Genomic DNA, 25,415 nt, shown 5'->3' with positions numbered 1-25,415 from the left:
GTAGTCACATATTGTGGTTCAGCATGGTTTTAGCTCTGCATGCACACATGTTGTCTCCTCTCCACTCAGTCTCTAGACAGCTACTACGTCTATCTTTAGGAAAAGAGAACTGATGTGGTGTGATCTCTGTGGCTCCCTCTGTCTGTAGTATGTCTCCCGACACTAACGTCCTCTCTGCTCTAATTTTGCAGTGTGTGTGTGTTTGTGACCCTGTTTGGTTTTAATTAGCTGAAGGCAGAGAAGGTCACGGTTGTGTCTGGAGATGTATTGTAGTGACCTCTCAAATGTAGCGCAAGATCTAATTTAGGTTTGCATCATTCATTAAGATAGCCAATGAGCTGAATGAATGTTTTTTCTTCTTAAATGCCAACATGATGACCATAATTGGTTCATATAAAGGTCATTACAGTATCATGTTGATGTTATGTTATTTTGTTCATAACATACATGAAAGCTGAGAGACAGGCAGGACTGCAGGACACATGCAGCACAGCTCTCTAGTGTCGTAAACGGTTGGTCACTGTTCTGACATTAGTGAAATTTAACTATTGTCCACTAGAGGGAGATGTTTCAATGCACAGTACAGTAATATGAGATCAGGCTGATTCTGGTGGTGTTGTAACATACCATATTACTACTCACTGTTACCCACTTCTCTCCCATCCTGCAGATTAACGTCCTTCAAGCCAAGAAGAAGTTTGAGATCCTAGATGCTGTAAGTGCCCTTAACGATCAGTCCCAACAACATGGAGTACAGCTCTGTAAAGGGTTTTGCTGTTGTTAAAAACATACCAATAATAGATTGCTTGTATTCCTCTGTCTGTCTCTGTTTCCCCTGCAGATGCTGTCCTTCATGCATGCCCAGTACTCCCTCTTTCAGCAGGGCTACAACCTGCTGGATGAGATTGACCCCTACATGAAGAAGCTGGCTGCTGAGGTGAGCATCACTATCACCCTCACCGCCCTCATCCAGAGCCACGGCCAGCCTACCGCTTTGCTGTTCCGTCAGGCCCTAAACCCTGGTTCCTGATTGGTATTGGATTGGTTCCGATTGAAAATATCGATCCAGGCAGAGTTGCGTCACCGAGGCTCTGTCCGCTGTTGTGCTGTCTGTTAACATAACAGTGCATTAGCCTTCTGATTTGACTGTGTGAAACCAGGGACATTATCTGTTGAAAATCCCTGAATGTGTTGGGTGGTAGATGTAGCAGATATACTGTAGTAGTGTTAGCCAAAGACTTCAGCAGCATGGTGTCCTCTCACATGTCCAGTATGCAGAAGAGTGAGACAAACTTGATCAGACGCTTCATGACAAAACATTGACCTCTCGCACGTCCCCGTGTTTGGACACTGCTAGTTCAAAGTGTTGCAGTCCGTTTCTGAGCTCCACTCTGTCTGACGGCTATTCTTTCACGTTGGAATTACCTATGTTTAAAATGAGGTGCTTCTGTGGACATTCCTTGGCTTAACCTCTCTTCTACCCACAAATCTCAGCTATGTGATCAACGTCATGTGTGTTTTGTAAATCTTGTTTCCAGTTGGATCAGTTGGTGATTGACTCGGCCATGGAGAAGAGGGATATGGAACACAAGCACGCCACCATACAGCAGAGGGTAAAGCAAGCAGCTATTTCACTCTTTCTGCTTCTCCTCTGGAAGTTGCCCGGGTCTGGGGAATCTTGAGTTTGCTAGCCTGGTCCCATATTTTATGTGCCATAGCCATGACTTCTCTATCGTTGCCATGCACCGCGCATGTATGGCTTGATGACACAGGAAGTTGGTGGCACCTTAAATTGGGGAGAACGGGCTCGTGTAAATGAATATAGAATGCATATGCTGTATTCTATTCTACTGTATCTTGGTCTATGCCGCTCTGACGTTGCTCGTCCATATATTTATATATTCTTAATTCCATTCCTTTACTTAGATTTGTGTATATTGTGTGTATTGTTGTGAAATTGTTAGATATTACTTGCTAGATATTACTGCACTGTTGGAGCTAGAAACACAAGCAATTCGCTACATCCGCAAAAACATCTACTAAACGCGTGTATGTGACCAATAAAATGTGATTTGATTTGATCAAATACATCAAACACATGGTTTGCAGGTGTTTGATGGCCTTCCGTTATGCGCCATTCTCCACTCAGCAGCCTCCTGTGCTTGATAATGATGGAAGAGTTGCAGGGGACCAGGGCTAGGATAGTCTTCTGTGAGTTGGCCATGTCTGTGTTGGGACTAGGCTGGGAGTTTGGCTGTGGTTTAGGAAACACATCAGAGCTCCCTCCAATCCTGAGTTCACCACCTGGCTACTGTTATGACTGGGGGATTAGGGAGGAGACTGGTCAGCGTTTGATTAGTCTGCCTCAGAAAGGCCAGTCGTTGGTTTAACCGTTAAACCAAGTGGAATTAAGTGTTTTTAAGAGGCTAATCCCAGTGTTGTCCACTGTAAATAAGAATGTTCAGCAATTTTGGTGTATGCTAGGCTAGCTAATCATTGAGATTTGTGGCCCGAACTGTGTGTTGTTGTTTTTTTGCTGACATTTGAAATGTGGGTTCTCTCCGTTCCGTACACGTTTACACAGGCGGCCAAATTCGGGTATTTTTTTCCCACGAATTGGTCTTTTGACCAATGCGTTCAGCTCCGAAAAAAGATCGGATGTGAAAAGATTTGATGTGATTGGTCAAAACACCCATTAGTGGAGAAAAATATCCGAAATGGGGCTGCCTGTGTAAACGCAGCCTAGGAGTACAGAACGGAGAGAACCCACATAAAAATAAAAATAAACACACAGTTAGGGCGTAGACGTAGCCATAGTGCCTCTGATGTTATTTTAGTGCTTTAATGGATAATTTATGTCTCACATGCAGGTCCACTGTGCCATGCTATATTTACTGACACAAATGTATCCGTCTGTGGGCTGTCAGTTTGCTGTGAAACTGGCAGAAAACAGACAGATACATTTGGGGCGAGTTGAAATTAGAAGTAACAAAATTGGTGCTATCCTCCCAACTTCTACGACAATTACCGTGAGTTGGCAAGGCAATCACAAACAGATCTGGGACCAGGCTAGTCCTGTTCTGGTTGTGAATGAATAATCCCTGGCTTGTTGAGTGGGACTTCCTGAGGTCCTCATGATCTCCATATGAATGAGACACTGCAGTCTCCAGTCTCAGGGTACTGAGCCCCAGGAACAATACTTACTTACCTCAGGAAGGATCAGTGGCCATCTGTCCATCCGCCTGCAGACAGCCAGGGAGACAGCCATGCAGACAGTCATGCAGGCAGCTAGACAGGCAGCCCTGGACACCCTATTTATCACCAGGCCACTGCCTGTAGTCTGGACACAGACAGAGAAACAGGAGGTGACAGATTGGATAAAGGCCTAGCAGTTTTTTATCTGTTTATGCCTGAAAACCAGTGGTTTTTTTCATGCAAGCGTCAAACTAACACACTCCATTGGAAAGTGGTAATTTGTGAGCATGTTAGCCAGTGAGCATAATGTCAGCATCTGGTCACAAATACAATGTAGGCTATGTTTTTATAGGGCTGGTCATTTTAAAGAGGAGCTCAAAGATCAGGGACACGGTCTTCTAGAGTCAGATTATGAGATGCTGGAAGGCCAATAAATAGAATTATAATCTGAGGTGCAATGAAGCAGTTGAAATTATTGTATTATCACCCCACAATTGGTCTGCTATGTCCTCTTGCATGTTATAATGCTGCCCTCTTTATCTCTCTCTCTCTCTCTCTCTCTCTCTCTCTCTCTCTCTCTCTCTCTCTCTCTCTCTCTCTTTCTCGCACTCTCTCTCTTTCTCTCTCTCTCTATTTCTCGCACTCTCTCTCTCTCTCTCTCTCTCTCTCTCTCTCTCTCTCTCTCTCGCACTCTCTTTCTCTCTCTCTCCCTCTCTCTCTCTAACCATGCTGCGATCTGCTCTACCAGACTCTCATGCAGGTGAGTACATTTTATACTTCACATGCAACAAGCATGCTTGTCTGCTTCTTGTGAGAGACTGATGCAGACGTACAGCACAGCTCAGAAGGGCCTCTGGAGAACATTAGCCAACCCCTTTGAAGTTATCTTAAGCACTAGTGTGTGGGGCTGCAGAGGCATACAACAGTACTCTGTGAATCATTTATATGACGCAATCAGATCCTCAGCGCTGACTGCTATAGGCATAGCATAGGATAGTATAGCATATACAGTCGTTTGTTCTGAAGTGGATGGCTCTGTTCTCATTTCTTCTCTTCTGTTCAGAAGTGTTCTGCTGAATGATTCTCTGGGTGTTTTGTAGATTCCGAGGCAAAGAAAGGTTGAATCTTATTGATGGACTTTTTGATGGATATTTGTTCTTAATTTCATACTATTGGGAAATGTGTTTGTTATCACACCACTTCAAGCATCACCTTCTAGCTCAGCTACGGCATTTGATAAATCAGTAGTGGCCTTATTACAACGGGCACAATTTTGTGTTCCCTTCCCCCTCCACTCCCTAAAGTCATACTCCGCTCTGAGCTGGTTAAATATCATAGGGATTTGATGGTTCTTCTCATCACATCTGGACATGAGAAATAACCCTTGTGTAAAGGTACATGGGACAATGGGGCACCCCTGACATTACCAGCAGAGAGATGAGAATAAAGTGCTGCCACCAAGTGTGACCGGAGCTCTATGGTAAACAGAGCAGAGAAAGCCTGTAAATGTCAACCCCCTGAGAGGTCTTATTCATTTCTAACTGTGGGTTTAATAGAGGAATTCTGTCCTCGGCCAAGTTTGATCTCTCCAGCTCAACACTAATACAGTACCATCACAACATTCTGGGCTACTGTTCCTCTAGCACACAGCTTGTTAAAACTTCTTATGGCTGCAGGGGCAGTATTGAGTAGCTTGGATGAAAAGGTGCCCAGAGTAAACTGCCTGCTCCTCAGTCCCAGTTGCTAATATATGCATATTATTATTAGTATTTGATAGAAAACACTCTGAAGTTTCTAAAACTGTTTGAATGATGTCTGTGAGTATAACAGAACTCATATGGCAGGCAAAAACCTGAGAAAAAATCAAACCAGAAAGTGGGAAATCTGAGGTTTGTAGGTTTTCAACTCATCGCCTATCGAATACACAGTGGGCTTTGGGTCAGTTTGCACTTCCAAAGGATTCCACTAGGTGTCAACAGTCTTTAGAACCTTGTCTGATGCTTCTACTTTGAAGTGGGGCCGAAGGAGAGGAGAATGAGTTTGCCATGAGGTGACCATGCTCTGACCATGCGCGTTCATGTGAGAGCGAGCTCTGTTCCATCGCACTTCTGAAAACAATGGAATTCTCCGGTTGGAACATTATTGAAGATTTATGTTAAAAACATCCTAAAGATTGATTCAATATATCGTTTGACATGTTTCTACTGACTGTTACGGAACTTTTTGACATTTCGTCTGCTTTTAGTGAACGCGCTTCCTGACTTTGGATTTGTTTACCAAACACTCTAACAAAAATAGCTATTTGGACATAAATGATGGACATTACCAAACAAAACAAACATTTCTTGTGGAAGTGGGAGTCCTGGGAGTGCATTCCGACGAAGATCAGCGAAGGTAAGTGAAGATTTATAATGCTATTTATGACTTTTGTTTACTCCACAATTTGGCGGGTAACTGTATGGCTTCCTTTTGTGGCTGAACGCTGTTCTCAGATTATTGAATATTGTGCTTTTGCCGTAAAGCTTTTTTGAAATCTGACACAGCGGTTGCATTAAGAACAAGTTTATCTTTAATTCTATGAAAAACATGTATCTTTCATCAAAGTTTATGATGAGTATTTCTGTTATTTGATGTGGCTCTCTGCAATTTCTCCGGATATTTTGGAGGCATTTCTGAACATGGCGCCAATGTAAACTGAGGTTTTTGGATATAAATATGAACTTTATCGAACAAAACATATATGTATTGTGTAACATGAAGTCCTATGAGTGTCATCTGATGAAGATCATCAAAGGTTAGTGATTAATTTTATCTCTATTTCTGCTTTTTGTGACTCCTGTCTTTGGCTGGAAAAATGGCTGTGTTTTTCTTTGATTTTGCGGTGACCTAACATAATCGTTTGTGGTGCTTTCGCTGTAAAGCCTTTTTGAAATCAGACACTGTGGTGGGAATAACAAGAAGTGTATCTTTAAAATGGTGTGAAATACTTGTATGCTTGAGGAATTATAATTATGAGATTTCTGCACTTTCACTGGCTGTTGTCATATCGATCCCGTTAACGGGATTGCAGCCCTAAGAATTAGGCTGATAAAAAAATATATACATTTTGATTATAAAAAAACCTTTTCAGTGCTTTAATATTCAGACTTCAGGAGTCCTGAGGTTTCTATACACAATCTCGTTTATATTTTAGGCTTTTACAAGCATTAGGAGTATATTGCAGGATTGTGATTTCAAAGACTTAATCGGCTAATTTGTCTGTGAAGGACTTGGTTAGGGGAATGAGAATGTGGGAGTTCTTTTTCACCAGTGTTGTACAGTGTCCACACACTCAAGATGGGTTCGGTTCCATGGTAACTGTTTCTCGTGGCAACAGCGAAGGGAGAGCTAAATAAACCAGGTGGGGCTCCGGATTAGGTCAGACAGGCTGTTGTGTTGTGGGTGGGGCTGAGGCTAGGGCTGGTAAGGCAAGGTGCCAGGTTAGTCAGTGGTAGATGACACCTCGGGTATGAGGGGACAAGAGGATCCTTGCTGGCTGCAGACAATAGTGGTGTAGTATGTCACTGCAGACAGACTGGCTAATCAGTGCCATCAACTGTCCTGTCCTGGCCAGGGCCCATGTGGCAAGGAGTGAGGGGGCATATGTGTCTCAGAGTGGTGGGTTAAATGCGGAAGACACATTTCAGTTGAATACGTTCAGTTGTACAACTGACTAGGAATCCCACTTTCCCTTTACCAGGTGGATGAGATATCAGGACGTTCCTCCCCAGTCTGTTTAGTTTAGTGTAGTCGACTTTAGTGTGTTCTTGCCTCATTTGACATGAGCTTCGGCTGATCCTGATCAAAATCTCCATCTTGTAGTATCTATGTGTATTTTTTATCAGCTGCATGATGTAGGCCACACACACTGCTGGGATTGCTGTTGAGACTGGACCGTTAAATGGCATATATACTGCTGAGGTGAATGAGTACATAGACATGAATAAATAACCGTTGTAAAAAGTGGCAACTTATTTCTGTGTAAACTGTCTCAAATGGCTTAGGGCAAGAACACACTCAGGAGGCTAAAGGGCACATTTTATTACCCATTCAGCCGCTAACTGCCACTCCTTGATCGTCCTGAATTTCTCTCCCCTTTAGTCATATTTGGAACAATATCAGAGAGGGGTTTTCCAAGGGAACTTAGCACATACTTAACCAACTAAGATGCTCATGATGAGAATGAGATCTTAATATCTTACACACTCACATTTCAGCCAAGCAGAGTCTCTCTCTATCCAATATCCAAGGGAGTGGTAATGGCAGAGTACATCAATAGTGGGCCTTGTTGTCGGTCGGGAGGAAAGCCTGTGGAGAGTCAGACACCCACGTTGCTTTGCTCTGACCGATGGAGACCCAGGTCTTTGATATTGGAGAGTGTTGAGGGGTTCCTTCTCAAAGTTACATAAATATGTCCTTAGTTTGTCCTATAACTTCTTAGAATGGAGAGCAAAACATCGTCATAAGCCCTCCACAGCTCTGTACTCAGTAGCCTCTGACCTCTGACCTCTGTGGAACATGGCTGCTGGAATTAACGGTTTTCACCAGCATGGATTGCAACATCCATTCAACATCCATGCAACATCCATTCTAGTCTCCTTTCAATAATTGACTTATCAAATAAAGCACAAATGGGATTGCACCAGTAAATAGTTAGATTCGTTTTGAGTTCTCTGCGCCTACTAATTGGTGTAATATGTCTGACCAGAGCCATGATACACAACTCTATGTCTGACTATCTCACAGGCTGCTGTTGCCCCTTCGATGTCCTATCACATTCCACAGCTTCCAATTCCCCTCATCTGGCACAGCTCCGCTGCTGCTAGCATCCAGGCAAGGATCAGCTCATATAACCTAAGTTTAGGGTGCTAAGTTAGGGGACACAACAAAGCTCTAACAGTAAATAAATAAATAAAATGAAGTTAAAGTAGCCTTTATTGTGAACCATTTGGTGTCTCTTGGTCTTTTAACACGGTGGCCCACCTGACTATATTGCTAACAAGATGCTCTGTTTCTATTCTTGTTGAATTATTTACTGCCAGTCATTTCCCCTCTGCATGATGCCAGATCATGAATAATGAATGGCCTTTATTGTTCGGTTAGCCTGCATACAGGAAATATTTGCTTCCCTTTTTCATAACATGTGTTGGGTTACTCTAAGGGCATTATGTTTATGGTAAGGATAAACATTATTGAAGGGTACTGGACTAATTGATAAGTGCATATTTGTGTAGACTACACTATATGGTAAATGTGCTGCTACTGACATGTTTTCTGTAGTGGCTTGCATTTAGTTAGTTTACTCTTTGTTCGGGTCGATGGCAAAGTCTCATAGCTTCTCAGTGGTGATTGCTTGATTAACTGGGCTGGTTGCCAGATGGAATCATAGGGACGTGGGCCGGGCTCCATTTATTGCGCGCTGCAGAACACGCACGGGGTCCGAGTGTTGAGGAGTCGTAAAAGTGTCCAAACAGCGCAGCGTGGATTCTGGTGTCACTTTAACAAACTGCACGTCTTTGGGTCTAGAGCGACTGAAGGCAACTCTGGTTTGGAAGTTCGACGTTCCGCGAATAAACTGGCAGCTGTATGATAATAAGATCTAATCCAAAGACCCACACAGCGACGGCAGCAGGCAGGTGCTATTGTGGAGCGCGCACATGTCTGTATAGGGTAGTTATTCACGATGCGGTACTAACAGTCCCAGAATTGTTCAGTGTTCAGCGATCAGAGGACTTAACGGACGTTTCGTTTGCAGCTCGACAGAGATGCCTATTCACTGAGCATTTGATTAGAGTTCCTACATTTCCTGTTATATTTTTGTTTGCCTATTTACATGTCCAATGCTGGATAATTTAAAACGTTTGAAAATGAAGATATTTGGAAGGTTGGACCACACTCTGGTGGGTTGAGCTTTATTTTGTGGTCTATTAATCATTTATTTCACTTCTACTTTGTATTGTTTTGATTGCATTTGCATTATGTTGCTTTATGGAGAGTTTACCTTTTGTGAAGAGAGGAGACTCATCATTTGAATACGGATATTTTTGTGTGTCATAAAAATATGAATGTTTTTCATTTGTGTCATGACTTGGGAGTATTGAACAGCATATTAGAAATAATCTAGTTTATGGTAAACGGCAACACATTGCAGCTCAGACTGTAACAACAAATTGTACAACGCATATTTGTGCATGTCAAAATGAGCGATTTTAAGAAGTAGTTGTATTATTCAAACATGGAGTGACTAGTAGTTAATGGCGTGCTGCCCTGCTCAGTGCTGCTAATACCCCGTTATGAAACTCAACTAATCACAGTGTCTGATGGGATCTGACTGTGTGCACCGTCACTGGCGTTCGTTTATCTAGGTCAGCTATGGAGCTATTCTGAATCATCCTAAAAGAAAGAAATGACAGATTGGACAGAGTCGTCAAACCTTCACCGTTTTATTGCTTTTCATTAGAGAACTCATTATTCAGATGGAACTTGACCACGATGGGAAGATTGTGTTCAATAGGTTGTTTGTGTATTTGTCATGAAAAAGAACCCAAACTGAAGCTAGATCAATGTTCTGTACCTATTCACCTGTCCATGGGTGAGTGTCACAGGCAAAGTTTCAGGACATCAAATGATTCTAATCTTATACTTAGATTCTTTCTTAACGTTCGTCTCACAAAGGACCGCCATATTCCTTCTCTGAGAACTCTTTCATCAAGACTCTATTCACTATTGAGACAATTGTGTCTTGGCAGAGGAAGCTTTACCACTGTGATGTAATGTGGTAAATGGGCCAGACAAAACACAGGCACTAAAATGTTTCTGTATTTCTGTTGAAGGCATGGTAACCGTTTTGTACATGTTGGTCTGTGTTGTGAGACATGCCTTTTTTTCAAGAATGATGCACATCATAGCTACTACTATCTAAATGAAACCAAATTACTGTCTGACTTGGCACAATGATTCATGATTCAGCTGAGACTTGAACCGACGGACTGCACTAGGACACTGAACCTCAAGTAGCTGCCTTTCACTGTGTAGTTGGTGTAAATGAAGAATCTGTGAAAAGGGTAGGGGGGGTAGTAATTCTCTTCAGCCAGAAGATGCTTACACAACCATTTGCGTCACAGTGAACATCTCAGATGGGAGTTCCTAAAGGGCACAGTGAATCGCTCTGTGAGGATGCACGGCACACTTTTCCCATCACATGCGCACACACGTGAATTGTGTTAACATGACTGCACAATCTATGCATCTTTCATGGAGGGCTTATATCACATCCTGATCTTATGTGATGTCATAGTTCAACAAAGCGCAGAAGAGACTCCACTTTAGTGGTTCTCAAACCTCTCCTTTGGACCCCCAGACTTTTCACAATGTTGTTGTAGCCCTGAACTATCTCACCTGATTCCGCTTTTATAAAGGGATTGTTGAATAGTTGACGAATTGAATCAGGTGTACCAGCTCTGGAATAGATAAAATACATGGAACGGCTAGGGGGGGTAGTTAGCATTTAACACTGCATTAGGGCGATGGACCGTTACAACATACTCCTCAGAGGACGAGTTTGAGAACCACTGCTTCAGTCACTGTCCCTCTCAAATGTGTTACCTCACTGACCAGTGAAATACCCTAATTTGTTCCTATGTCGAGTGGCAACAGGGTTAACTTGGGGTCCCCTTTTGTCTCTCTCAACTCTGACAGGACTTCTCGTATGACGACTCAAAGGTGGAGTTGTTCAACGTGGACGCTCCCAATGGCGTGGTGATGGAGGGGTACCTGTTCAAGAGGGCCAGCAATGCTTTCAAGACCTGGAACAGGTAACTAGATGACTGACAAGTAGCCATCACTAAACCAGCCACACTCTGGTTTCAAATCTATATATGCAGTATTACAGTAATCCTGTTGATTTTGATCTCTACCGTGGCAATGGTATGTTTCGTGGATATTGTATAGGATATCAAGACATACCATAGGGAACTAAAGAAATAGTCTACTCGCTAGGAAACCAATGGCCATACTTGCTAGCATTGAGTTACCTTGGTTAGAGAGAGACCCCCATTTCCAGTGAGTTCACATCGTAGGAAATAGTGGAGATCTATAATATATACTGCCTGTAGAAACATATCCATTTAACATCCATCTGTTATTCATTTCTTGTTTTTCAGGCGGTGGTTTTCAATCCAGAACAGTCAGCTGGTCTATCAGAAGAAGCTGAAGGCTAGTCCACATAACCACCAGCTATCATCTCTATAGGTCCCTGGGGGGGGGTTAAGTGCAACTTTAATGGTGTATAGAGCTGCTCTGAAAGTCACAGTGATCTACATTGGCGAAATGCAACCCTCCCTCATTTAACACTGCATTAGGGCGATGGACCGTTACAACATACTCCTCAGAGTCCTGTCCAAAGACTACGATGGATGGCTGTGTTTGTTAACCCCATCCTACGGCCTTACATAGACCCTCACATTAATCCATAGTGGGATATAGAATGTGAGCTTCAGTGTACCCATGTGCACATTGGTTTAAAAGGGAAAAGGTGCTCAACTTGGGAATCCAAACGACATGTCTTACTTACTCCAGGACACATTGGACATAATGTTGGTGTGATGAATAATTGAACTGATTGACTGACCGGGCCTTTTTCACTGTTACTGACCAATAGGATTCCCTGACGGTGGTGGTGGAGGACCTCAGGCTTTGCTCTGTCAAGCCCTGTGAGGACATCGAGAGGAGGTTCTGCTTCGAGGTTGTCTCCCCCAGCAAGTATGTTCTTCTTAGTGCCCTTATATTAAGGAATGAACTGTAACTCAATTCACCATTGTTCCAAGGGATTTGTCTTACACATGCATTCAATTTATTTAAATCCCTTGAGGTGAAATTTTAAGAAAATGTCCAATAAGATTTATTCTAAATCATTCTCCTTCTTCTAAGAGGGCCAATGGGCTATAGTTTTGTACTGTTGAGAGACTGCGTGTTGTAATATGGGGCTGTCTTTCCATTCTACAGAAGCTGTATGCTCCAGGCGGAGTCAGAGAAGCTTCGGCTAGCCTGGATCCAAGCAGTGCAGGCCAGCATTGCCTCAGCATACAGGGAGAGCCCAGACTACCATTATGTCGAGGTCAGTTGGTCCATCTATCTTAAACATAACTGTCAAACAAACAATGATATTCTCTTCACTTTTTCATCACGACACGTCATTTATAAGCTTATATGCTTGCATGAAGTGATAGTCATTTGTGAGATATCTAAAATCAAGAGTCTCATGCCTCAGAGAATAATGCATGCCTCTAGTATGCTGTTTACCATGTGCGCGTGTCTCTTCTCACCACAAGCGCCTGGACAGGACCGCCTCGCCGTCTGTCAGCAGTATCGACTCGGCCAGTGAGCCTCGGGAGCGTAGCATGAGGGGGGAGAGTATTCTGCACCGCATCCAGTGTCTCCCGGGCAATGAGTATTGCTGTGACTGTGGCCAGGCTGACCCGCGCTGGGCATCCATCAACCTGGGCATCCTGCTTTGCATCGAGTGCTCCGGCATCCACAGGTAATGTCAGTTTGTATGGAGGCCAGGGCATCCTGCTCTGGCATCCACAGGAACTGTGTCTGGATGGACTGGAGACATCTGGGTCACATCAGTTTATATAGAGCATAATAAAAGATATAGTCTTATGAGTTATATTCAAAATATATTAGCTCGAAAAAGTATAGCTATATATTAGCTAGTATAAGTTTAGCATAGCTAGCTTGGCCTGCCGAGAGCGACTACATAAAGGCATACTACACTGGCCACGCATACTGTTGTATGGTCTACTCTAGACCTAAGCTACTTTTGGTTGTAGATCAATGGATGTAATGTAGTAGCAGCAGATTGTAGCGTAGGGCGAGGGGTGATTTTTAAGGGGTCACTTGTGACTGTTTCAGACCATGTTTCTTACCTTGTGCTGGTCTCTTGGCTCTGAGAATATGAACGAGTCCCAATGACCAAAAAGGTGCCTTAGACTTACCTTGTCATCTGCTAGTATAGGGAACGTTCTGCCACACCCCCCGCTGGGTTTACTATGCGGCTGGGCTGCTTAACTCTACTTATGGGATCACGCTGTGTTTGATTGGGAGAGCTCATTGAGTGAGTAGACAGGGTGGGAGTTAGACGATAAGCACCACAGCACTGAGACACTCTGAATATAATGGCATCCCTTTAATGGTGAAAGTACCCAATTGTTGACTAACCAGGCCAAAGCAAGCCGAAGATTCCTGTCTAATACCTGTCTGTTCTTAATACTGTAGCTCTGTTGACTCTAGAACTGCATTCATCGGAGCTGTACCCCGCTAGGGTATTTGTCAAGCATTAGGCTAGATGGGGAAAGTTCTCCTCCATTTACGGTTTACTGCAGAGATGCAGCAATTATCAATGCTTATGTAATCACCACCTCCTCTGGACCATCTGCTGAATATTCATGATCTGTTTCTCTTAGAGCCTGTCTTCTCACAGTGTTGAGATGAGATCACATGAGGTTTCCCATTAGAGTGGCGGAGGGATACAGAGACACTATCTCACACAGTTTTTATTTTGGCATGCCGCGCAGCAGTTGCCTGGATACCAAAAGGTTTTGTTGGTGGAGTGGAGATTTGCATGACATTGAGGGCAGCTACTCTGTTTCCAAGGGGATAACGCCCGTGTGATTTGAAACCTCTACTGCAGCTTTTCAACTGTCATAGAGCTTCCTGTGTTGCTTATTAGGGGAGGCTATTACGTCTGCCTTCTTAATGTTGTTATAAGCAAAGCAAGGAAAAAAATATGTGCGTCATGTTGTTAGCAACACTAACTTCAAATGCTTCTTACCCAATAATAATTCTAGCCACGGAACTTGAAGACATACAGGATTCAAATGCCATCACTTTAAGTCTTGTTGTGTCTCGGTCTCTGTTGCAGGAGTTTGGGGGTTCACTGCTCCAAGGTGCGCTCTCTAACGTTGGACTCATGGGAACCTGAGTTACTCAAGTTAATGTGCGAGCTGGGAAACAGTGTCATCAACCACATCTATGAGGGAGCATGTGAGGAGCAGGGCCTGAAGAAACCAGGGCCCTCAAGTTCCAGGTAAGAACTGCCACACCCTATTCAAATGCCTCTACCTGATTTAAAAATATTTAAAAAAATCCCCCTTTGAATATTTAGATGATCAATTATTTCCCCCCAGATTATTGGTGGAGACTGGGAATGTCCTCTGAGCAACTGTGTATATTTGATGGTTAGATGCTAGGGTCATTGTCATCAATCAATATTCCATGCTATCTTCTGCAGGCAAGAGAAGGAGGCGTGGATCAAATCTAAGTACGTGGAGAAGAAGTTCCTGAAGAAGTTGGGGGCCACCGAGGTGCTGGTGAACGGCGGGCGAAAGTCAGCGCGCCGGTGGAGTGTGAAGAAGTGCCGGAGACACAACAGTGCCACCACAGTGCCCAAGACCCGACGAAAATATTGCCAGGAGCTGGGTAGCGCCTCCCCTGCCACCCTCTCCTCGGGTACTCTAATTGCTCTCCTGCCACTAGAGAAAGGACACCTTATTTACCTTTGTATTCATATTCCCAATAGTGCTAAACCATCAGTTGACAATGACAACCCAGTACATAAGACATTTAACATTTACACATTCCCTCCTTGTGCTTAACAGCGGCATCAGCTCTAGAGAGGAAGTTCCGACGGGAGTCACTGTTTTGTCCAGATGAGCTGGACAATCTCTTCTCTTACTTCGACACAGGATCTGGGCCTCGTAGTAAGTTACCTACCCATCTAATATAGAAACACGGCACCCTAAACTACAGAGATACTTGAATCCTTTGTGGTGAGTGAAGTGAAATAACTAGAAGCAACACTAACGTGCCCATGGCTTGGCTCCTATTGGCCCTGCAGGTCTGAGCAGTGACAGTGGCCTGGGCGGCAGTACAGACGGCAGCACCGACATCCTGGTGTTCGGCTCAGTGGTGGACAGTGTCACAGAGGAGGGTAAGAGAAACGCATACGGGTAACTGATGGAATGGTAATAAAATGTGCAACATACATGTTCAGCCATCGTTTTGAAATGCCATTTTCAGAAAACCTGACAATTGATCTCAATTATCCTTAATTGCCCTTGAGGGGATAAATAAAGTTGTATTGAATCCTAGTTGTCACGGTGGTTGTTCTGGTTTTGTAACTCTGCTGCTTCTGTCTCTCTGCAGAGCGTGAGGTGTCAGAGGACTCTAGCGGAGAGGCTGAGATGGAGCCGGAGCCTGAGACCCAGTCTGACCCAGAGGATAGGCGTGAGCTCCACCCTGGGGTACTGCTCTACAAGGCCTCCCAGGCACGCAACCTGCCCGTCATGGCCGAGGCGCTGGCCCACGGGGCTGACGTCAACTCCGTCAACGACGAGGATGATGGCAAGAGCCCACTCATACAGGCTGTGATTGGGGTGAGCCATTGTAATAACAGGCAGGCTTGTTCTTAGTACACTGGCAAAGGCAGTCCTTGTCATTCACGATGAATAGTGCTGGAGGCATCTTGCTGAAATATTCTTCTTCAGTAGCCTCAACTGACAGCACTGCAACATACATGAATGTGTGCATCTATCCATGATCACAATATTCTAAATATGCACAACGTATTGGGAGCATATTTAGAGTGTGCGACTTTATGTAATTATTTTTATACAGTTTACCTTCCGTTAGTCAGCACCTCTACGAACATTTTTGGGTGTGCGTCAGCTTGTGCTTTTTACTGACCACAATATTCTGTCACATTTTATATGTGCTTTATTTGGCCACATGGAGAGAGCCTCACAACGTGTGTGTGTTCCATTCCAGGGCTCTTTGATAGCCTGTGAGTTCCTGCTACAGAATGCAGCTGACGTCAACCAAAGAGACGCAAAGGGGAGGGGGCCACTACACCACGCCACATATCTGGGACACACAGGGTGAGTAGTGCCAAGGCATAACACGTTCCCTGTTTCTTTGCTTACTATTGTCAATGTTCTTTTTGAGTCACTAGTGAAATTTTTTAAAGAATAGTTTATGGACAATGATGTAGCAGATTATTGTTCAGTTCTTTTTTACATTCATATTGTTCCTCGGACTAGATGGCATAAGGGACAAAGCTGCTGGGTCCAGTTCTTTTTACGCTGATTCGATGTGGGAGCGTTCAGTACATGTTCCCGTCTGATCTGTCTCCATGCTGCCCTCTACAGGCAGGTGTGTCTGTTCCTGAAGAGAGGAGCCACGCAGAACGACGGGGACGAGGATGGCCAGGACCCTCTGAGTATCGCTGTGCAGGCAGCCAACGCAGATATCGTCACCTTGTGAGTTTCAGTGGGACACAACACCCTTGTCCCTCAACTTACTCAGCCTCACACGATCCTTTGAAATACATGTTATGACCGGGGGTTAGCTTGCTAGACTACTGTAGCTCCTCACTTCTGGCAAGTATGAGTGGATCCATCTAACATGTTATGTTCCATCCCTCCCTCTTTCCTTCTCTCTCCCACCTCCCTTTTTCCCCCAAGGTTGCGTCTGGCCAGGATGAACGAGGAGATGCGGGAGTCGGAGGGACCGTTCGGCCAGCCAGGTCAATACCCCACCAGCAGCCCCACTGAACAGCAGTATAAGAAATGCATACAAGAGTTTATCTGTCTCAACATAGCTGAGTGCTAGAAGTCAGTCACACTACCTGGTCTAGTTCAGGCTTTCCCTTCTGGTCATGGTTGGAGGGGAAGCCAATAGCATACCAGGACTGTGGCAGGACAGGCCTGTCGGGAATCTTGTGCAGGAAGGAACGTAGTCCAAAACACACATTTCTCTACCAGATTCCCTACACGCTGCTGTCCCTCCCAGCTTTATGGTTTTTCTCTTAAAGACCTGTTTAACCCAGTGCTGTAGACTAACATTGTTCAAACGAGACCAGACCAGAATATGCCAACAAATATTCCTTATCAACGGTATAGGATGTCAGTATCGTTAACTCTTATCATGATGTCAAACTGTACTGTTGACTTGGACTGGCAACATTAGTTCAGAGTTAGATCATTTGTCAACAAATGGTTAGGGACCAACTTTATAATCGACTTTCTAAGTTAATTTAAATCATAATGTACCCTACCTAATAACCATGTCAAGTGAATTAATTCAGCTGCTCTTTATTCATTTGGAGAGGGGACAGGTGTTTGCTTGTGGTTTTCAAGGTAGGGTAGTGTGCTCCGAACCAAAGACCAGATCAGACCAATATGCTGCACAATACTTTCATCAAGCTACTCTACCTGCTCATGTAACAATAACAGAGCAGCATACGGTAGTCTTGTCAAGGGTATAAAAACAGACCATTTCAAGGCCTGTAAGTTGTTGTCTTTATATCTTGTCAGTTCTGCTCCAGCTGTGTTGTGTTGTGGCATGAGGTGGTTCTTTAGTACACGCACGTTGTGTGAAAAGAGGCAGGTACTTATGAATTTCATTATGGTGATTAGACAGGATAACAATGAAGCTAAGGAAAACTGTGATTGAGTGTAGATGATGTGGATTATTTATCATTTCATAGATTTTAAAGCAACATTATGCACTTTTCCTACCAACAATGATTTGAATTTCATTTAGTTACTTTTCGGTATTTTCATTTAGTAGTGTAGGTTTTCACCTTAATTTATGATGAACTGCCCAGAGCAATAGTGCAATGATAATTTAAATACAGATACTCTGTATTTTTTGTATTAATTTTATCAATACGATGCAGATGGTATTTTTTTAACTGGATATATTTTGTTAGATTTTTATTTTCCTGAGCACAGTTAACCTTCACTGTCATTTCTTCACCTCTCTTCTTGGAAAAGACAACCACAACTCACAATCTTATAATAGAAAATGACCGGGATTTACCTTAAACTGCGATGAGATGGAAGTTTTTTTATATAATATGAAAACTAAAATGTATTGGGTACAGTATTTGTATATGTTTGTCAAAAATATTGACTTCTTATGGTATTCTGATGTATCATGGCTATACAGTATTAGATTAGTTCTGGGTTTCTTGGTTAAATAGTGCATGGGTTGCCGGTGCCCAGGTCTTTCAAAGCCATGTTGGTTTTGTTTACTTCATTAATCTGTGTATGGTAATATTTTATATATTGTTAAAAGAAAATAACTGCGTGATGTGCTGCCAAATCATGAGAACTGTACATAAAAATACATTACAGATCAGTTAGATCTGTGGTCTATAATCAAACTAAAACAGATATATTGGATAGAATACCCCATAATATACAGGCATAGTTTCCCATTGACTTCTACAGGCCTATGAGAACAGGAGAGAAAGCTTGGTCCATGCAAATATGCTAGCTTTCCCTCTAGCTCCTCTGAATACCAACAGAATACCCCCTTCTCTGTAAGCACTGCCTGTGTACACACTATACATGCCGTGTGTACATAGTGAGAGGGTGACCACAGTGCCCAGGTTTAATTTGATACTGTGCAGTTGCTTACTGCCATTTTGAAATAATCTTAAACAGGAAATGTAATTAGTTGTCCTCGCTTAAGGCTAGTAACAACTTATGTTTGGCATTGCGTTTGTGTTGCTTGAGTTTACTTCAAGCCAAAGACCACACAAAGTTCAAGTCATTTGAGGAGAAAATAATGAGTAAAAAAGATGAGACCAAGAGTAGTGACTCTAATGAAATATCTGGGAAACAATGTTATAACTAAACAATGCCGATGATTTGCATCAAGCCACTAAAGGTTTACATGTTGTACAGTGTATAAGTCAGTGGATTGATTAAACTATAGGTTGACTAGGTGACTGTTATGCTGTAAATATGCTAAAAACTATTAACACTTAAAACTGCTTGCTTCTATCTTCTGTATTTTCATTTTTGTGTTTCTGACTTAAATCTGTACATTTTCTTTGTATATTGTGAGAGAACACGTGTCTCTGAATATCTTTGTGCAAGTTACACTACTGCTACCGTTTATGTTCATTTCCTTTTCCTAATATCTTCTAACATGAGAAAATACTGAAAATAAATGAAAGATGTGATTCAAAGCCTGACTTCTCCCGCTGCTTCTTGCTTCATTTATTCTGTTCTTTTATATATCACCGTTATAACACTTTCCCTCTGTCACTACAACTAACCGCATTAACCTGAACTGGCACTGTACCTATTAGTCAACAAAAAAAATTTGTCAACACATTTTCAGAGATTAAGAAACGTTGTCCTCTGACATTTAACTCAAGTATGGATTCAAATGAGTTATATGATGAATCCAGTTTGCCCCTATAACATTAATGATTTACAAAACCCTACTTGTTTCAGCACTTTGTTTTCAATTTCTCACCTGTAGGTGGTGTGCTGCTTAAAGAAAAGGTTCCCCCATTTTGAATGTTATATTGTTTTTGTGCATCTCTGAGGGATGTTCTATTGATTCCCGGGGTCATTTCATGTGTATCTGAGTTATTGGCGTTCAAGTAGGCAGAGATCTGGCTGATATGACGTAGCACCATGACAAAGCCGCTCTCATTACACTGGAAGTTAATAGGAATATGACTTTTAGATCGCGAAAACATCTATCATGTCAGATTTCAATACTGGCGATGTCATAACTCGGGAGGATGTCTTCTCTCGTATGAGCCATTGATCATAGACACACACAGGAAGAGACTGGAATGTTATTTTTAATTAGTCAAGCTGAGAATTTCTCAGGAGGTCGAAAGGAGTTCGACAGACTGTAACCATGGTCACCAGAAAACTAAAGCTTGAGAATTTAGAAATAGAGTGAAGCTGAGCGTCTTGGTGCCTAGACTGGTTTTGTTCCTCTGTTGATTTATCTAGATTAGAGGCTCTGTCGTGAAAATCATTTCAGGTTTTGAACAATCGATTTCATGTTTTTTTTACACAAATTCCACATTATTGTATGGTAGGCCTACTGTTATTTACCAGATCGATTTAATGCAATTCTTGATGATAATGTTCTGTTACATTGCTATCCTTTTTCAGGAGACACTACTTACCTGGATATCTTCCGAGAGTTTTCTCACATGGCCTCACACAACCCAGAGAAGCTGAAGCGGAGGAGTGTGCATTTCAGACACTCTTTCAGGTAGCCCACGGAGGGATGAGATGTTTGGGAAGTCATACTTGAAGAGTGCAACAGTCACTTTCCTTACATCATTACAGATTTGCATAGTGAATCAAGCCCCCTCAGAACCTGACTTCACTAATCCTCTCCGATCCTCAACTCATAAATGTTCTTCACAAATGAGAACCACTATTGCCCTCTTCCAAATTGCCCCACAACAGCTATTATCTCTACTGATAATCCCAATACCACCTCACACTAAATTACTCTGATCATCTTAATGGTAAAACCACTTTTGTCAACATGCACTACAGTATATGGGAGATGCCTAGAAATGTTGCCTCTGAAAACATAGGGAGATGCTATCAAGAATTATTGTCACTGTGCTACAAACATCTGTGGATTCTTAGATGATGTTCATGTATTACTTCTTTGACAGAAGATGCTGATGCTTTTCAGCAATGGAGAAGTGTATTTTGTTGGAGAATGCTGTATGTTACAAATGTGTGAGATGCATATTCTGTCATCAAATCAATCCTTTGTTTTGATAACTTTTTGTAATGTACTCGCTTTATGAGGATTTGCTGGACTTGTCCTCTCTTATTTGCCGTATGACATCGTTTTTAAGCATTGTTGTTAAACGTTAACTTTAGATAAATCCAAGCACTTAACAGTTTCTCATCCTGTGTTCTAGATAGATGTTAAAGCATTATACGTTTTCTTATTGTGTGCTCAGATCAGCTGTATTATTTTGTTCAATGTACCTGACTCATTATAGAAGGAATATAAGCATATTATTTACATTGCAAAATGTTTAGTTTTTTTTGTATTCAGCTGTGTGTGTAATGCATGCCTTTGGTCCATTTTATATTTCTTACACATAAACAAACTTGAATTAAGCAGCAATGCCTCTACACTACAGCCTATAGGCTACATGGATAGGGTTGTTTACTGTGTATACCATCCAGTTCTTTGAAATGTGTTATAATGTCAGTATTATTTTTAAAATACATTTTGTTTTTATCCTGGAACTATATGGAAGGTGATTTTTGATTTTGACTATGCTGGTATAGTCTTAATTTTTGATGAAATGTAATGAAAAATCTCTTTATATTCATACCACTATGAATTTCAATGCAGATATTGTATATAAACGCTGTAGAGGCAAAATGATAATATATCTGAAAGGAAAGTTATTTTGTCATGAATATTTTTGAAAGATGTATGCCTCTTGAAGGGTGAAAATAAAGAAAGTCTCTTAAATCTGACTGTTTTTTTGTTGACCCAATGGTTTGTTGCCTGACTGGCAGTTAATCAAATTACACAAGACTGATGTGTCCATATTTCTGAAACTAATTATATTTAAGGCCAGGCGCCACAGGCTGAAATTACATTTTTGCATCTACCTACCTACCAATTTTGCGATTTTATGGTATTTTGGTCCATCAATATTAGTATTTTCAAAAAGTAAACATACAATTTTTAAAAACTTGATGAAAATGTATATACTTTCTTTAGTTCATCATACTACCGTCATCAATGTTCAATCATTTCAAAGCTCACTACATTAAATTACACATAATTTAAAAGCCCATTTCATAGAGAATGTTACAAACTGGAATATATTTAGTAACTTATTTTGAAGAGATGGTGATTGGGTCTAGTTTGGTAGTTTAAATTCAGTGTACTTGTCTAACTGCCATTTCCTGAAACATTTTCTCAGCTTCAGACGCATCTGCATTCACCAAATTGTGCATGGTTATCCTTAGAAATATTCTCCAGACTTGCCCAGATGGAATTGTTGATATGTTGTCAATTCTTTATTCTAGATAACATTTTCTTTGGAAGAATTTGCCAAAAATGCATTTTACAAGCATGTCTTTACTATTTTACAAATAGAAAGATGATAAAAAGTATTTATCCACAATCTGCTCTGGATAAGTCCGAAACCAAAATATTGTGACTGGCTTCATACATTGTCCAGAAAAATTTATTTACGCAATAAGCAAATATGCACATATTTAATGAGATATTTCCTCATTTGCATATTTTAATAAAATATTTCAGTTTCTTTTATTCCAAAAATAATTAGATTTGTGTCTATATTCAACTGGTAAAAGTATATATAATATGATTCTTAAAAATATGACCATTGGCTGGCAGCACTCTGATGAGATTGAGAGTCAGAAGAACACGGCATAGAAAGGCAGTTTGAGATAATAACCATGTTTCCATCCACAGTTTTTATGCGAGTACCATACCATATAAAAATAATCATGACAGCTGTGATAGAAACTGGAAGTGTTGGTACGATTTTATAAATGCCAATAGATCATGATTTAGTTCAACATGGAGGGATCTTTTTGTGTCAGTAAAATAAATTATGCAAGAAATAGCAGTGGAAACGCCCCGATGCACATATATTGATATAGCCTAACCATCATATTGAAGTAAACTTGTGGTTACGTGATGATATGCTGTGTGATCCTCCCACTACGACTCAGTAATAAATTATAATGAACTTCACAGTGTGGTGAAAGTACACGGTGATGAGCTTGATGCTCCTTTCCAATAAATATTGAGGGTCTAAAACTCTTATTCTGGTAATATGATGATCAATGCTTGGCTGCCATTTGACAAATAAAAATGATCTTGCTCTTTTGCCAATAATAATCTCATCATGTAGGCTATACCCACACTGTATCTGCAGGCTGTTGGCTAGAGCGCACAAGGTTGAGCAATAATAACAACAAAGTCATGCCGGTGATGTGACAGATTGGGAGGATGTGCCTCTGCGTTTCATATAAAACCATACATCAATAAGACTCAGCGCAACAGGAAAGTACTGATGGTCTACCAGGTATTCGTTGAAGCATAGTTACATTCGTAACTTTCCGTTCGATTTCATACCTTTCAGACCATCAGTACAGTTGAAAGTATGGAGGACTCATACCAACAAGGTCTCGAGGAATAGAACCACTAATCTCTGATTAATGCGCCGATGCCACTGGGAGAATGGTAGACCCCATTGTTTGGCAGGATGCGACGTTGACCTTGTAAAATCTTGAGAACGTGCAGGGGACATCAACAATCCAATGTGAAAGCCTCTGCTTGGACAATACAAGGCCTTTTGATTTCCCACTGAAGCCCAGGGAAACACCTTGTAAGAATTTGCCGATGAGGCCGTGGACCTGTCGCTTTACCATCGATGCGTAAATGGTTTGCCGGTATGACTGAGACATTCACCTTCAAGGTAGAATTAGAGCTACCTGTGTCCAATAGTGACTGAAGGAAGCTCAGTATGACAGGTACGGAGCAAGACACCGGGTGTTGTTAGTGAAACATCGGTCGTCACTACTTCCCGCCTTGATGGAATTAATCTGAGAGGGATACCTGTAGTCAGGTAGGTTCTCTTTTTCCACGGCCACAGAGTAGAGTAGCACGCCCTTGTCACTCGGATTTTGGTGTTTCTGTCCTGCTTGGGGTCCAAGCGGATTTTGTTGAACCACACTTGAAGTGGTCTTAAAGACAGCAGGCCTTAGGGTGTCACCCCGGAGGCTGTTGCGAGCATGCCCATCAGTTGTTGGAATGTTCATACTTTCACCAATGCTTTCAACTGGAATTGTTGCAGGAGAAGAAGAATGCTGTCCAAGCACTGAGGTGTTAAAGGTGACCTTTTGGTTTGGTGTGAAGTTGCACTTTCGTTGATCACAGTAAGACCCAATGTATTGATGTGGGTCAGTGCTGTGCTCTCGGCCACACGTTCGTGAGAGGGGGCGCAGATGAGCCAGTCGTCAAGGTAAGAAAGGATCTTAATCCCCTGTAGGTGGAGGAAGCTCAGGGCTGCATTCATGCATCTTGTGAAGACCGGAGGAGCCAGGGAGAGGGTAATCCTACAAACTGGTATGCCAGGCCTTGGAAGGTGAACCGCAAGAAAACGTCTGTGTTCAGGTAACACAGGGACGTGGAAGTAAGTGTCCTTTAAGTCCAGGGACGTGAACCATTCCCTTGTAGCTACAGTCTGGAGAACGTTGACTATCCGAAACATATGAAAGGGGAGAACTGGATGGATGCCTCAGTCTTTCTTCAGAACCAGGAAATAGGTTGAGTAAAAGACATCTTGCTGTTCTGATGCTTTTACACTAGTGATCACGCCCTTCTCTAAGAGAGATGTAATTTCCTGGCTGAGGGTGAAAACTTTCAGGGGGTCTGTGACTGAGGTCATTCTTACCCCTGAGAATGGTGGGGATTGGCGTCAGAACTGCAGCTTGTACCCTTGTGAGAGGGTCCTCACCATGGGTCTGAGGAGTATGATGCACAGTAGGCCAGGTGCTGCTGGGTAAACTGGCCAATGGCCGACCCCTGCCATTCAGTTTCTGCCCCCTCACTAATGCTCTTGTGGCTGAATGGAAGCAAGTCCCCGCAGCAATGTTCCAGCATCTAGTGGAAAGCCTTCCCAGAAGAGTGGAAGATGTTATATCAGCAAAGGGGGGACCAACTCCATATTAATGCCAATGATTTTGGAATGATGTTCGAGAGCAGGTGTCCACATCCTTTTAGTCCCGTGTGGCTCAGTTGGTAGAGCATGGCGCTTGCAACGCCAGGGTTGTGGGTTCATTCCCCACGGGGGGACCAGGATGAATATGTATGAACTTTCCAATTTGTAAGTCGCTCTGGATAAGAGCGTCTGCTAAATGACTTAAATGTAAATGTAGTGTATCGTAGAAATAGGAGACATGGTCTGACCTAAGGTTTTATATGAACCATGGCGGCATGACTTTGCTTTTATTATTACTCAACCTGCGAGGAGCATGAGGGACATATCCCTCGTTCAAAACTGGGAACTCACAGCTGGGAACCGGAAACCCCCTGACTTCCGAGCGTTTAAAACAATTGGGAAAAATTTTGCTCCAACTGGGAAAAATCTATTTGAACAGTCATCCAACTCAAACCTCTTTCTAGAGCAACGACTTTCCGACCTGAAAATCACTGACGTCATAATTTGAACTCGTTTTTTTCTGAGTTCGCAGTTGTATAGAACGCGGCAATAATCCATACTTTCAACCACACTGACGGTCTGAAAGGTATGAAACTGTAGAACCGAC

The 25,415-nt window shown here is 42.3% G+C and overlaps 1 protein-coding gene across 1 annotated transcript in view; it reads left to right on the top strand.

Annotated features, from left to right (window-relative positions):
* The window catches only part of LOC139542349 (arf-GAP with coiled-coil, ANK repeat and PH domain-containing protein 3-like), a 73,527-nt gene extending 54,245 nt beyond the window's left edge, over positions 1 to 19,282 (top strand). The window contains exons 7-23 of the mRNA XM_071347670.1: positions 671 to 715; positions 842 to 937; positions 1,539 to 1,613; positions 3,944 to 3,955; positions 10,933 to 11,048; positions 11,397 to 11,448; positions 11,894 to 11,994; positions 12,238 to 12,349; positions 12,564 to 12,772; positions 14,159 to 14,323; positions 14,528 to 14,745; positions 14,895 to 14,997; positions 15,126 to 15,226; positions 15,442 to 15,671; positions 16,063 to 16,172; positions 16,443 to 16,553; positions 16,758 to 19,282. Coding sequence (XP_071203771.1) covers positions 671 to 715; positions 842 to 937; positions 1,539 to 1,613; positions 3,944 to 3,955; positions 10,933 to 11,048; positions 11,397 to 11,448; positions 11,894 to 11,994; positions 12,238 to 12,349; positions 12,564 to 12,772; positions 14,159 to 14,323; positions 14,528 to 14,745; positions 14,895 to 14,997; positions 15,126 to 15,226; positions 15,442 to 15,671; positions 16,063 to 16,172; positions 16,443 to 16,553; positions 16,758 to 16,905 — 2,004 coding nt within the window. The 3' untranslated portion in view covers positions 16,906 to 19,282. The remainder of the gene's footprint in view (positions 1 to 670; positions 716 to 841; positions 938 to 1,538; positions 1,614 to 3,943; positions 3,956 to 10,932; positions 11,049 to 11,396; positions 11,449 to 11,893; positions 11,995 to 12,237; positions 12,350 to 12,563; positions 12,773 to 14,158; positions 14,324 to 14,527; positions 14,746 to 14,894; positions 14,998 to 15,125; positions 15,227 to 15,441; positions 15,672 to 16,062; positions 16,173 to 16,442; positions 16,554 to 16,757) is intronic.
* The last annotated feature ends 6,133 nt before the right edge of the window (positions 19,283 to 25,415 follow it).

The sequence above is a fragment of the Salvelinus alpinus genome, chromosome 17, assembly GCF_045679555.1.
Source record: "Salvelinus alpinus chromosome 17, SLU_Salpinus.1, whole genome shotgun sequence".
In the NCBI taxonomy this organism is placed as follows: Eukaryota; Metazoa; Chordata; class Actinopteri; order Salmoniformes; family Salmonidae; genus Salvelinus; species Salvelinus alpinus.
The sequence above is the reverse complement of the archived record's forward strand: the minus strand, read 5'-3'. Positions and strand labels throughout refer to the sequence as shown.